Source organism: Elgaria multicarinata, chromosome 1 (assembly GCF_023053635.1).
Source record: "Elgaria multicarinata webbii isolate HBS135686 ecotype San Diego chromosome 1, rElgMul1.1.pri, whole genome shotgun sequence".
Classification (NCBI taxonomy): Eukaryota; Metazoa; Chordata; class Lepidosauria; order Squamata; family Anguidae; genus Elgaria; species Elgaria multicarinata.
The window spans coordinates 121,490,917-121,504,290 of NC_086171.1; the positions used below are offsets into that span (position 1 = coordinate 121,490,917).

Here is a 13,374-nt window from a genome sequence, read left to right on the forward strand (position 1 = left end):
ATGCCCAACAGCTCCTCCTCCTCCTTACAACTGCTGCTTCGTGAAGAAGACTCCCAAGGGACCAGGATCTCTTTTTCTCTCCTCTACCTGCTCTTGGCCATCTCTGGGACTTTATCCAATGTTGTAGTCATTTATCTGGTCTTCACCTTCCGGAAGCTACGCACCACCAGCAACGCTTTCATTGTGAATGGTTGCATTGCTGACCTGAGCGTGTGCGGCCTTTGGATGCCACAGGAAGTGGTGCAGGGGCTGCTACCTTCTGGGTCCTCTACAGCTCATTCAGAAGGCTACCGCTTACTCCGGGTTGGGCTTGTAGGCCTTGGACTCATCGCCTCGCTGCTTTCCCACCTCTTGGTGGCCCTCAACCGGTACGTCCTCATCACCAAGCCACCCATCACATACCAGGCTGTTTACCAGAGAAAACACACTGTCTGGATGGTCGGCTTGTCCTGGGGGGTTGCCCTCCTCCTTGCCTTGGTTCTGCCATGGCTGCAAACATGGCCCCCTGACCAGCAGGAGCCTAGAAATGCGACCAGCAGCAGGAGCTCTAACTACACCGGCCTGCTGATAGCCTTGGCTGTCCTCAGCCAGACAGTTCTCCTGCTCCGCTGCTACATGGGGATTGTGAGGAGAGTGCGGTGCAGTGTCAAGCGGGTCAGCGTCCTCAACTTCCACCTGCTGCAACAGCTGCCCTTCCCAGCTGCCCCGCAAGCTCCACGCCGGGGACAACGGCGCCTAAGCAGTATCTCTGTGTTGCTCCTCTGCCTTGCGTTTCTCCTGGCCACGCAGCCCCTGGTGTGGGTAAGCCTGCTGGGCTTTTTCTTCCAACCCATGCCACGGGGGCTGCAGCTGGCCAGCTGGTTGCTCTTCTGTTCTCTCTCCGCCTTCAACCCGCTGCTCTACACGTGGAAGAATGAGGAGTTTCGGCGCTGTGTGCGCTTGGTGCTCCCTGGAGGGGACACCTCAGCAGGGGCTGCGGCCACCACTACGGCCCTCCCCACGATATCTCTTCCTCCTCAGGAGACATCTCAGCTGGCTACCAAGGTAGAAAGTATGAGGAGCTTAGTACTTCAGTGACTCACCTGGGGAAACTCCTCACACTTGAGTGAAAAGCCACTGGGAGGCATTTGTCTGTAGTGGAAAATGACTCCCTGACTGAACAGCACAGTCCTCTGCTCCCAAAGGAGACGCTTTTTAATGCTGCTATAGAGACATTTGTCAGCAGAGGGTTGGTGGGGGTGGAATGTATATATTTGTATCAAATTACTTTCATACGTTGTGGAATTTTACAGTGTAGTCATACATACCTCAAATTGCTTGTCAGGGTCTCAATTGTTTGTTTTTTTGGTTTTGTCTGGGAAATGTTGCATTCCTTTCTTGGCTCGCAAAATGCCAACAGGGACTAGCTTGTAACAGAAGGGTTGCCCTAGCTTACTGATAGAGCACACGTTTTCCATGCATATGGTCCAAGCATCAATTTCTGGCATTCCCATTTAAAAGACCATGAGCAGCAGGACTGAGGAAGGAAAGGGGGGAACCACCTTTGTCTGAGCCCTTGACAAGCTGTTATGAGAACTAGACCCGGCAAGTTCTTATATCCTACGTTTCCTTCAGTTTCTGTTCCAAAAATAATGAAAACTTTCAGCATTTGGCAGTGGAAAATCTTGGACATTAGGACTTCTGATGGTATCTTTCTGCTTGGTTATGAATTGTGAATCTGTTTAGTCCACCAAAGCCAACAATAACCTAACTCTGCAAAATTACCATCATTATGAGAAAAATGGGGTAGAGCAAAGAGGGAGGTTGAGATGTTGCTGTGGTGTACTGAATAGTGTGTTGTGTATCTTCAAATCCCTGCTCAGCCATGCAGCTCATTTGGTATCCTTAGTTTAGTTATTAAGACACACAGTGGTAAATTTTGACATATGGGTGTTCATTATTACAGTCACCATAGCTACGCCCCCAAGGAGAGGCCAAAATGGAGCCAGCTATGTTGATCCATATCAACAAACTACTTCAAGCCATTTTTGTCTCTATCAGGAGCAAGTCTTTTATAAAGCGGCTGGATCTTCATTGCCCATTCAAGGCCAAGCCATCCCCAAAATACTTTATGTTACAACAGGGAACAATGTATTTTTGCTATGGAAATTCATCCCTCCCCCTGCCTCAGGTACTGCGTAGATTGCAGCAAAGCTCAAAGGGAAGAGGGACATAATATAGGGGAGGGTAACAGATGATGTCAGTGTCCTGCTAATCCGAGCACTACGTTCCTATGAACCCTGGCTCCACCACACCACTAATAACTAGTCACTATGGGCCTAACTTACCTCACAGAATAAAATGAGATTGCCTCCATGTTCATCATGAGCTCTTTAAATGAAAGGATGGGATAGAAAATGTGAACTATAATAAGAACAGAGGTGCTTCTGGAGTCACACGATGCATGTGTGTGAAGATAGGGCCTCTTCATTGGGTCTCCATCAGTGGAGACCAAGCTGCCAAGTGTCATGAGCTAATGGCCCACCATCACAAGGATGTTCCCTAGTGAACCCTTTTACCTTCCACTATTTACAGAATGGCAGCTATTCTTACATGGGAGGAAATGAAAGGGCTACATTGGGGTACAGTGTTAGTGTGGGAAGGGGGCAAATCTTCCCTGACATTGTTGACCCCAGTGTCAGGGAAGAGGTAGTGTGTTCTCTCTCTCTCTCTCTCTCTCTCTCTCTCTCTCTCTCTCACACACACACACACACACACACACACACACAGCCAGGGCTCAGCCCTCAGACAGATTTTTCTAATTGATATTTACAGTGCATTGTCAAGATCCATGGCTGTTCTTTACAGCAACAAGGGAGATCCTAGATGAACGGAAATTACAATTTAAATTTCAACAGACAGTGGGACACTGTTAGGTGGGAAGGGAGGAAAGACTGAGGCAACGGGGTGGATATGTGCCATATAATGTATTTAGAACAGTGTGCCTTTCCCTCACGTCTTAGAGCAGGAGAGGGACACCTCAGCCTCTGGGGACCCAATCTGGTCCTCCCAAGTTTCTCCAACTGGTCACAGTTGGCTCTATCACCTTTCCCCCATTCACCAACTGTTTGCTGGTTGATGTACCAGAAAAAATCTAAAAACACAGAATTTTGGGAGTTTAAGTATTTTTTAAGAATAAAAATTAGTTTAAAAGTTAACTCACAGGCCTAGCACCAGCTGACTACTTGAAGATGATTACCTCACAGACATATAGCTTAGGGGGGCCGAGCAACGCCAGGTATATCAGCTAGTGCTTCAAAAAAATGTTCTTGTCCACAGAGTACTTGAAGATGGGTTTTCTTTCTTGCTCAATATTTGCTTTGAGTCATCTGGAAATATTTGAGCTGCTGTGGTTTAGTGCAGTGCATGTGAATCCTGTTCTGTTCTTGTGGCACATCCTTCGATTTCTGACGGGTGGGCCATAGGGCTTGATTTGGCCCCTTAAGCAATTTTATTCGATTGCTGGAAGCCCCACTAGAATTGAATCTAAGTATGATTGATTTTGTTTCCTTAGAAGTGAAACTTAAGCAACATGTTATTTTGAAAAGGTAGGTAGGTAGGTGTGCATTTGTACATTTGAGAGCAAGAGCGAGAGAGAGAGAGAGAGAAAGAGAGAGAGAGAGAGAGAGAGAGAGTTCCTACACTGTAATATTTTTTATTTATTTGAAATATTTTTATGCCACTCCTCAGCCAAAAAGGCTCCCAGTATGGCTTAGATATAATCAATTAAGCAAGACAGTCCCTGCCTACAAGCTTAAAATCTAAAAAGAAAAAGGAATAGGAAGGGAAGGGAAAATAACAACAACAACAACAACAACAACAACATTATTTCAGCAGGGCTGGTGTAATGGCTCTCCTCTTCCCCTCAGTTCAGCCTGCTGCAATGCCTGCTGATAGTGACAGTTGAGAAAGAAGGAGCCTTCATGAGGGAGGCCTTTCAGCAAGGCTGGTGGAATGGCCCTGTTCTCCCTCTCATTTCCCTCAGTTCAGGTACAACTGAGGTAGAAGGAATCTTCATGAGGGAACGTTACTTGGGATTTTGTAAGCACTTGCTCCAAGCTTGGTTAAAGGCATACATACCATAAGTAGAATGCCCATTCTGCTAGTTGACTTCCTTGTAGAAACTTGGTGGAGTCATGTGGCAAATATACTTTTAGCCTCTGAATCACTGAGTGGAGATTGGAATGGCTTCTGAGTTGTACAGACATTGGCCAGCCCTGACCCTGATTATAAAAGTTAAAAATATTGATAGGTTAATATGGGTTTCTATGGCAATGTTCTAACGCGGAGTGAAGTGTGAAATGGGATGGCCATCTGGCCCCTTCTATTGTTTGACTCACTGAAGAAATCCTTGAACAACAGGTGAACTTATTTTACCGGTTCAGATTTACTAACTGTACTTATGAGCAAATATGTTTCATCTTTTCTAATCCGGAATTTTCCAGCCTGCTTGAACATTGCTCTCTCCCACCCTCCTGCTAATGCAGAGGCTGGTAACAGCTGACAGCAGGTAGGCTGCAAAATTAAGCCCGTAAGGGGGCATGCTGTGAGATAGTACAAAACAAACTCATCTTATGCATTAAATTGTTTGCGTACCACAGAAGATCTAAGGGTAGGTTTACTGTATCGCAATATGTGTTCTCATACTTTCGATAATTCTTTGGAAGGAAGAATTTGGGGGAATTCAGCTTTGCACACAATTCAGACAGGGGTCTGAATAAATTCTGCTTTATGGGCAGCATTATTCAAGGCTCGGAAATCCCGCCTTGCATTGTGTTACAACATCACCGTAATAATAAAGTGGATTATCTAGATTTGTATTCCGCAACCTGGTACCCTCCAGATGTGTCAGACTACAACTCCCATGAGCTCCAGCCAGCATGGGCAACAGTAATACTTCGCAATTCATTAATACCTTTTATTGATATTATATTTCCCTTCTCAACACTGCCAAGCTGCTCTCGGGCGCAATTTCAGTAGTAAAATGAAAACTGTAACACCTGCATGCAATATTTGGAAGATACAAATCTCCAAGTGCTTTTTAAAGGTGCGGGGAGAGAAACATTTGGATAAAGTTGAATGGTGGTCTGGAAAGTATGGTCACCTTTGGTGTATTGACAGGATTGCCCCCACAGGGACCAATAGACAGACACAGCCCAATTATTGCCAGACTATCCAGTAGGGAGGCTACTTACACATTGCCAAAAAACCCAAGGCATTTCATCGCCCTGAAAAATGACACCAGTTTACATAGCATTTACATATGTGATTTGATATGCATAGAAATTTAGAAATACTGACTGTACTTTAAACAGAAGTACAATACACCTCAGCATAGTGGAGATGACTGATCCGGATATCAGTGTGCCCACTGCTTCGTCTGCTGTCCAGGTGCTGCTCTTCGTGGGCAATGTTAAGGCCTTTGCCCTACTCTCCCTCCCTATATCTTTGACTTTCAACCAATTTACATAACATTTACATATGTCAGACTGCAGATAAGGGATCCGCTCTTTGAATGCTCCCACAGGGTGTTTTTACACACCCATAGTACTCCCTGAGTTAGGGTGCAATCTTATAGCCCCTAGACATTGTCTGAAGTGCCATAGAATACTGCCTGCCCTGCCCCCGCAGTTGAAGACAGGACTCCGACCTCAGAAGGAAAAATCAGAGATCCAACTCCCCTCTCCTGCCCCCTTGCATGTGGTGTGGAAAATTAACCTCAGAGAGGGGGAAAGGTGGCATTCCACTGGGTAGGTAATGGAGAAGACCAGAGAGACCAGGATACAATTTATCCTGAGCCTCTTCTAGACTCCTTTCCTTCCCATTTGAAGCATCTTCGCTAGACGAGCTAAATAGCCTGTCTTGTGAAATATGCAGGGCGGGAGGACAGAAATGTGAAGATCTTCTCTGCCACTCCTCCCACCCTGCTTTGGATGAGTGGAAGCCTCTGAGTTCAGGGGCTCTCGATCATTGAGGGTGCAGTGGATAGGATTGCACCCTTAATGGGCTAGAACCAAGGTTATCAACCTGGAGTCTGTGTTGTGTGTGTTTCATATCCTGCCTCTGCTGTGTGCATGTATCAATGCAGGAAAAGCAAACAACAATAGTCTGCCTAATAAAGAAGGTACTACAGTGCTGCATCCAGGAGTTATCAATGGGACACACAGATGTCCCAGTCTGCAGACCACTGGTGATCCAAAAACTCCAGTCAGATGGTCTGCAGAAAGGTTGCAGAAATGTTGAGAGTATCTTTAGTTGGTCTTGGACTTGGTCTAATTTTTCTGATGGAGATTGCCATCGCTATGACCAGTCCAGATCATCAAACAGGCTAACAAAGCCCCATGATTTTCATAGTGCAGAGCTGCTTCACTCTACTAATTTTCCCTTTAAAATGTACCAGTTAAAGGGAACTCTTCTGAAACGCCTGGCCATGGGCCCACGATTCTCATCACATACTGCACTAGCTTTGATTAAGATGCCAATACCAAAGTATGGTTAAAATTAAAATATGAGTTATTTATATGCTTTGATTTGTAGAGCCCTCCAAAAAGCATTAAGACATTTACAAGTGGTCCATGAAAAAAAATTGTTTTGAGAACCACTGGTATAGATATATGGTGAATTAACTTCTCTTGAAACATGATAAGATATGTAATGAGTTTTGTAAACCACCCAGAGAGCTTCAGCTATGGGGCGGTATATAAATGTAATAATAATAATAACAACGTTAGGGTGACCCTATGAAAAGGAGGACAGGGCTCCTGTATCTTTAACAGTTGCATAGAAAAGGGAATTTCAGCAGGTGTCATTTGTATATTTGGAGAACCTGGCGAACCTCTTCATCACAGCAGTTAAAGTGCAGGAGCTTTACTAGAGTGACCAGATTTAAAAGAGGGCAGGGCACCTGCAGCTTTAACTGGTGTGATGAAGAGGAAATTTCACCAGGTTCTCCATATATACAAATGACACCTGCAGAGATTCCCTTTTCAATACACCTGTTAAAGATACAGGAGCCCTGTCCTCCTTTTCATACCATCATCCTAAGCAAGGTGGGAGGAGAGGCATGAATGGAAAGTAAGTAGCTAATGGGACTAGTGAAAGAGAGAACCTGCATTACAATTAGGGTTGTCTGATTCAAGCTGGAGAACATACACATCCTTTTAAATCTCCTGATGCAGCAGAGACCAGACAGCTGCAGGTTCTCCTGCCTGTTCCCTCCCTGGCACTATTGTCCACCCTTTCCCAAACGTGCCGTAACTGATCAGGGCTATAGGTATACCGCGTGGAGAAGTAAGGGAGGGGAGTGGACAACGGGAATGAGCAAGAGAAGCCATGGCATCAAGGGTCGGGCATCTGCCGAGGGCCCACACCCCAACAGGGACTTAGTGACAGGAGCTCCCTGGACAGGCTCCTCCTCCTCACTATTGCAACCTGATTGTTCACCTGCCTCTTGCTCTGGTGGTGAGAAGCAGTAGCAAGCAAGCAAGCAAGCAAGCAAGCAGTAGCAATGATGGGAAAGAGGATGAGAAGCAAGAGCAGTGTGAGAAAGTAGACTCATTGTGGGAAGGGGGACCATTTTGAGTGTCTTGCCCTCAAAACCCTGGAACCAGGAACTACACAGCAGCCTAGTCTCCTGCCACAATAGGTGATAGAAAGATACATTAATGGTCTCCAGTTTAAATACAATGAATGTTTGTGTGTTCCCAGTTCTCCAAGTCTGCAACCAGTCTTCCTAAGGAGGCACTGTCCGTTGCTACTAGAGGTACGGGCTCTTCCCCATGATAGTTTTAACAGAACCTCCTTGCACTGTGGTGGAATACTTGTGAATATCAGATTCTGGGACATGGAGCTACATTGTTTTCAATAGCGAGCCTCCGACTTGTGGGTGCCACAATGCCTCTGCCCCTCTCTGGGACCTTCACTGTTCACAAATGATTCCAGGGAGGGTCAGCAGCTGTGACTTGTTGACTGGTGCAGCATTTTGAAGCCACCCAGAATGGTTCCAAGGTACAGAACCAAGTCATACAAGTCCCTCTCTTGAGTTCTAGGTTCAGAAAAAGGATGGGGTCTCATCGCAGGCTTCTAGAGGTTCAGTACCTTCAAAATGTAGTATGAAGTCAAGAGACAGGATGATTGCCAAAGGAAAGGAGCAGTTGCCATTATGGCTCAATTTGTGGATCCTTGTTCTGGAGACAACTGGGGAGAGCTGTAGCTGTAGCTCTGTGGTAGAACCTCTGCTTTGCATGCAGAAGGTCCTTGGCTCAATCCCTGGCTTCTCAAGAAAGGGCTGGGAAAACTCCTGCCTGATACGCTGGAGAGTCACAACGAGTCAGTGGCAACGAACCAATGGTCTGACTCAGCAGAAGGCAGCTTGCTACATTCCTAGCACCTTCATACTCTCTGCTTCCTTCGTGCATCTGGTTAGCAGCAGAGTGTTGACTAGAAACAGATTTGATCCGATCCAGCAAGGCGGCTACGTTGTTCATTTCTTTGGTGATTGTAGTGCCCTCAGCCCTTCCATTAATTTCTGTACTCTAGATATTCCTGGGCCATGGGGATCAAAACAAAGGACCCCCTTCACGTACAGGAGAGCTTGACCGTGCTAATTGATCAGAATATCTTTGAGTCGATGGAGGGATTTCTTGACATCGAAGGAGTTGACTGAGTTAGAATAACCATAAAGAGTGAAGCTAGATGGCGCTGTTCTACAGACAGATGACGCATAGCGGATAGACTATGTTGAATTTAAGTATAATCTCACAAGCTTTGAGCATCTTACTGAGGATTACTTTCTGTGTTGTTGTTTTTTCTAAACATGCACTAGAGAGGTATGAGAAATTTGCTTCAGTTAGATTTTGTTCAGGAATTACCCATTTTTCACCTTCGGGGCTGAGCACAGACTCGGACACAATCTACAATCAAAAGTCCAAATTTGTACTATGATTCGCAGACGCCTCCTCAAATTGCGTTCAACAGCATGCATCCGTTTTAAAGATATGCATGAAAAAATGTGTACTTTTGAAAATGCGCACAAGTACGCTTTAATCAGTGGGAGAAGAATGCGTACATTTCAAAGATACACACAATTGATGCATACATTTGAAAAAATACACATAAGATTTTCATCCAAAAAGAAGAAAATAAAGCTCTTAATCTGATACAGACTCGAGTCGGAAGGAGCTTCAAGACGGAATACAGAAAACTTCAGCTAGCTTGAGTTTTGATGGTGGAACAACACAGTATGTGTAAACTATGTAGCATGTAGCTGACCATTTGTGGGAGGGGGCTTATCCACAGGCAGGGCCTTGATCCGGATCAGGCCCACTGCATGCAGGTAAGGGAGGTTTAAACCTCCCCCCACCAGCTGCTTGTTGTTTTTTTTACCCCCCACCCACCCACATGGGGGCTAAAAAGAAAAATCCAAAAATGCCACATCCAATAGAGTTGAGCGCACTTAGGTCCATTGATTTCAGTTGTCTTAACTACATTTAACTGTTGTGTGGGATTGTGGCTCATATCTTAGGTTGAGTGTGATAACCACATCTGATGACATAATCTCTAGTCTAGTCCATGGAAGTTCATGCCACAGTAAATCTGTTAGAGTTGGATCAACCCCTATTAGTTTATTTCAATGGGACCTGAGTTCAACTAACTTAGTCTGGGTCAAACTCTTAACCTTTAACACAGAGGAAGGAAGGCAGGCAACGTGGTGCCTGCAGGGACTAGTATGCCCTCAACACCTTCTTTGGAGCTCACCAAGGATTCCTATCCCTCCAGGTTTTAATAAACTTTTTTTAAAAAAAATTTTTACTGGCAGTTGAGATTGCCTGAAATCAAAGTGAGGGCTTCCAGCCCACTGCCATGGCCATACAGTGTGTGTGTGTGTGTGTGTGTGTGTAAGTAAGAGAGGGGTGGGGGGAATGAGTTTGCTGGCAGAGAGGGAGAGAGAAAGTGTTTACATTCTGTGAAATAGGTTTCTGGTAGCACACAAAATATGAGTTCAAAGGAGTTGTTTTGTGTGTTGGGGCTCAGAGCCCATCTCTAACTTGTACTCAGTCTTTGGGGGAGGTTACTTGTACTTGGTGACTAGCCATGCCTCCCATGGTGGCCATTTTGTGGTGGTGCCCAGGGCTGTTTTTCAAATTGACAAATGTGCCCATGGGCCCTAAAAGGAGGTCTACCCTTGTTTCAATGTGTCACAAGACATCACTTAATAAGGATTATAAAGCACATGCATGTATGTTGACTACCAAGCAGCATGCACAGCCCACCAGGTTTTTCTGAAGATTGCGGGGGATGGGGAATCACCGAAAAACAGGGAGAGGTTTGCCCAGTTTGGGGTGATATTACCCTTCTCCTACTATCCCCATTCATCTAATCCCAGTCTTCATGAGCCCTCCTTACAATGCTCCAGAGAGGCTGTTCAGGGGGTTAAAGCAGGGGTGCAGAATTTACTTCAGACTGAGGGCCAAATTCCATTTCAGGGACTACATTCCAGTAGTGGGCAGGGCCAAAATACCAGCATATTTTGAGCTTCTCCACATGAACAATTTATTGCACGCACATGATTGGTCACTCACAGAAGTTTGCAGGTCCTTTTCATGACGTTGTCAACCTCCTATGCCTCTCCAACCATTTTTAATGGAGAATCCACCATTTTATAACACTCCGAAAGTGCTATAATAAATTGAAAACCATCCGCTGGCGGTATAATTGAAACATGAGAAGAAACCAACAAAAACAAGGGGGGAAAGCGTGTGTATTTTGCCGATCGTTAAACCCGCAAAGACACTAGAAGACAAAGCCCTAGTAAAGGTGGGGGATTTTTGCTTTATCTTAGCACTCTTGCTTATGAGAGGCATTTCCACCTTTTAGAATGAGGGAAAAGCTGTGCAAAACCTGGAAAAAGATCAGTGGTTAGAGAGAAGGGAGTGAGGTGAAAGGCGCATGGACGTTTAGGGAACCCAAGAAGGCCAAATTTGGCTAAGAGAGGGCTGCATTTGCCCTTGGGGAGGTTGGACTTTAGGAAGCTATTCAGAAGTGTTTGTTGTAGCTCCAGCAGTGGGGCAAAATAACAATTTTTGTGATGAACATCCCCCACCTCCAAATCTGTTCTTTAGCCCTAATGGGGGAAATGGAAACTTCAAACAGGTGATTTTTCACCAGGAAAGGGGTGTAGAGGGAAAGGATTAAAAACAAAAAACACCCATAAGCTTCCTCCAGCATCATGGTCTTGATCCTAATCCCTTTTGCTGCTTTTTACAAAAACGTAGGCAGCAGATCCAAGTCTCACGTAATTTGTCCCAGAGAAGCTTTGTATTCATCAAACAAGCTGATTCCTTATTTGGCAATAACAATGCCTTGGGAAATTCCTGAAAAGATTAAAGTGGCCAGAACAAAGGCAACCACTGGAAGATCAGGTTTCAAAGGGTGAAGGAAAGAAATTAGCTCTGAAGTAGTGGGTTTCCCACTCAGAGTGGGGGAGGTTTTTTTGAACTTGTTGTAGGTATGCAGATTTCAGGTGAAGAAAAGCAAGTTCATAGCCCTCACCATGGTGACAGCAAATGCAAGCAGGGTTACCCTGCAGGTAATTTATCAGACTGAGACCACCAACTCCTGTGTTATACCTGCTTTCACTGAATGTGAATGGCTTCCGCATACAGTCAGGATTGTGTACTTTAAATCTGTATCTAGAAGCTACTTCTCCCCACACCCTCAGTTTTACAGTAGAGTAATTGCAGATCCTAAAAGCTCCCCAACCTCCACTTTATAGTCCTAATCTAGATTGGAGGCCCCAGTGCCTACTTTAGAGTAAAAATGAAGGCGGGGGAGATGACCGGCTAGATATGGACTTAAAGTCATGTACATTTTGGTCCTGAGCTGAAAGAGAGAGATCAAAATTCTATGCCAAAGAAGCTAGATCTGGCAAGCCGAACATATCTTGCAGATTAAGAACACTTCCGTATGTTTGTTTCCATAAATATTATTCCACTTCTGTTAATCATAGTGTGGGACAAGGAGCTATATAGAGAGCAATGAAGCCGTCTCTTCCTAACATCTGGAAATCGTGCTCATTTCCCCCTCTGCCCACACAGTTTGCAGGATTCAAAGCTAGAGAACATTCAGATACAATGAAATCTCCCGATGTGACAGGATATAACACAGACGCAACTTCTCTTGTCTCTTCCCTTCCAGGTCCCACTGCCGCTTCTTATATAGAATACCTGGAGCCAGGGGTATCACTAGGCATTTAAAAGATTTGGCTCCCAAGCCCACAGTACACAAATCTATATATAATCTTTGTTTCCTAATTTATATCTATTTATGCAAATGTAGACATAATTACTAGGATTTATTTAAAATTTCACAGGAGGCAAAGCCAGCCAGTTAATTTTTCATTCAAAGCAGCTCAAATAAAACAAATTCTTAAATTAATTTGCACCCTATCCTAAACAAATGGAAAGTCTCTCTCTAAGCTTATTTGCCTTATGGGAGAGATGACAGAGGAGGGCGGTGTTTCAGCATACGGGAAGGGAAGTGTTCACCCTTTCCGTCCCAGTTGCAAGCCCCCTTTAAAAAATTCCTCCCTGGATGGCAATTAAGCAGAGGGGAAGACACATACCTTCCATTAGCACCAATAGACACCCAGTGTCCTGGGGAACAGATCCAGGGTCCTGGGAAATAGATTTAAGGCTGGAATCCCATGCGCCCAGGCCTAGAAATGCCCTGGGCTGGAGTCCTGATCAATTACAGCAGATTGGAAAAGGGGTGAACAGCAGGCAGGGCTGGGCAGAGGGTGGTCCAGTTGGCATGGGCCTACAATTTTGAGGGGGCCTACTCAATGGTGCAAGAACGTTTGAATGGATTAGCAGTTTTGAACATTAACATTGACAAGGTGAAGTTGCTTGATTTTTCTGTTGTGGATGAATTTGCCCAAAGAAAAGCACATAAAGTATTTCTGAGTGTGAAGAAGTGATGTCTTAAATACATCTTGAATAAAAGTGCTTGCCATTACCTTTTTTATAAATCGTTTTAGTTCATATGTATTTAGAACTGATTAAACAAAACTTAATGAGCAGTTTGAAATGGGGCCTACATTTCCCATCTGGCCTGGGCCTATTACCAGCTTTGCCCGGCCCTGACAGCAGGGCAAAGGAGGGAACAAGGAAGAAAAGGTGTGACTGTTTTTTCTCCTGCTGCATCAGGAGATGTAAAGGTATATGAGTATTCTCCAGCTTTGAGTCTAGCTAAGCAACTCGCAGTAGATCTCTTGATATTTCACTAGGCATCATGCACATACGTTCAAGCTTGTTGTTGCATCCCGATAAATACAGA

General features: G+C 44.9%; 1 protein-coding gene across 1 annotated transcript; it reads left to right on the forward strand.

The window, feature by feature from the left end:
- Positions 1–1,077, forward strand: GPR88 (G protein-coupled receptor 88). The gene has a single exon (XM_063117612.1). It carries the CDS (start codon positions 1–3, stop codon positions 1,075–1,077), a length of 1,077 nt encoding a protein of 358 aa, XP_062973682.1.
- The last annotated feature ends 12,297 nt before the right edge of the window (positions 1,078–13,374 follow it).

Excerpts from the sequence above, each read along its gene's own strand:
- GPR88 (XM_063117612.1), top strand. The coding sequence starts at position 1 with ATGCCCAACAGCTCCTCCTCCTCCTTACAACTGCTGCTTCGTGAAGAA.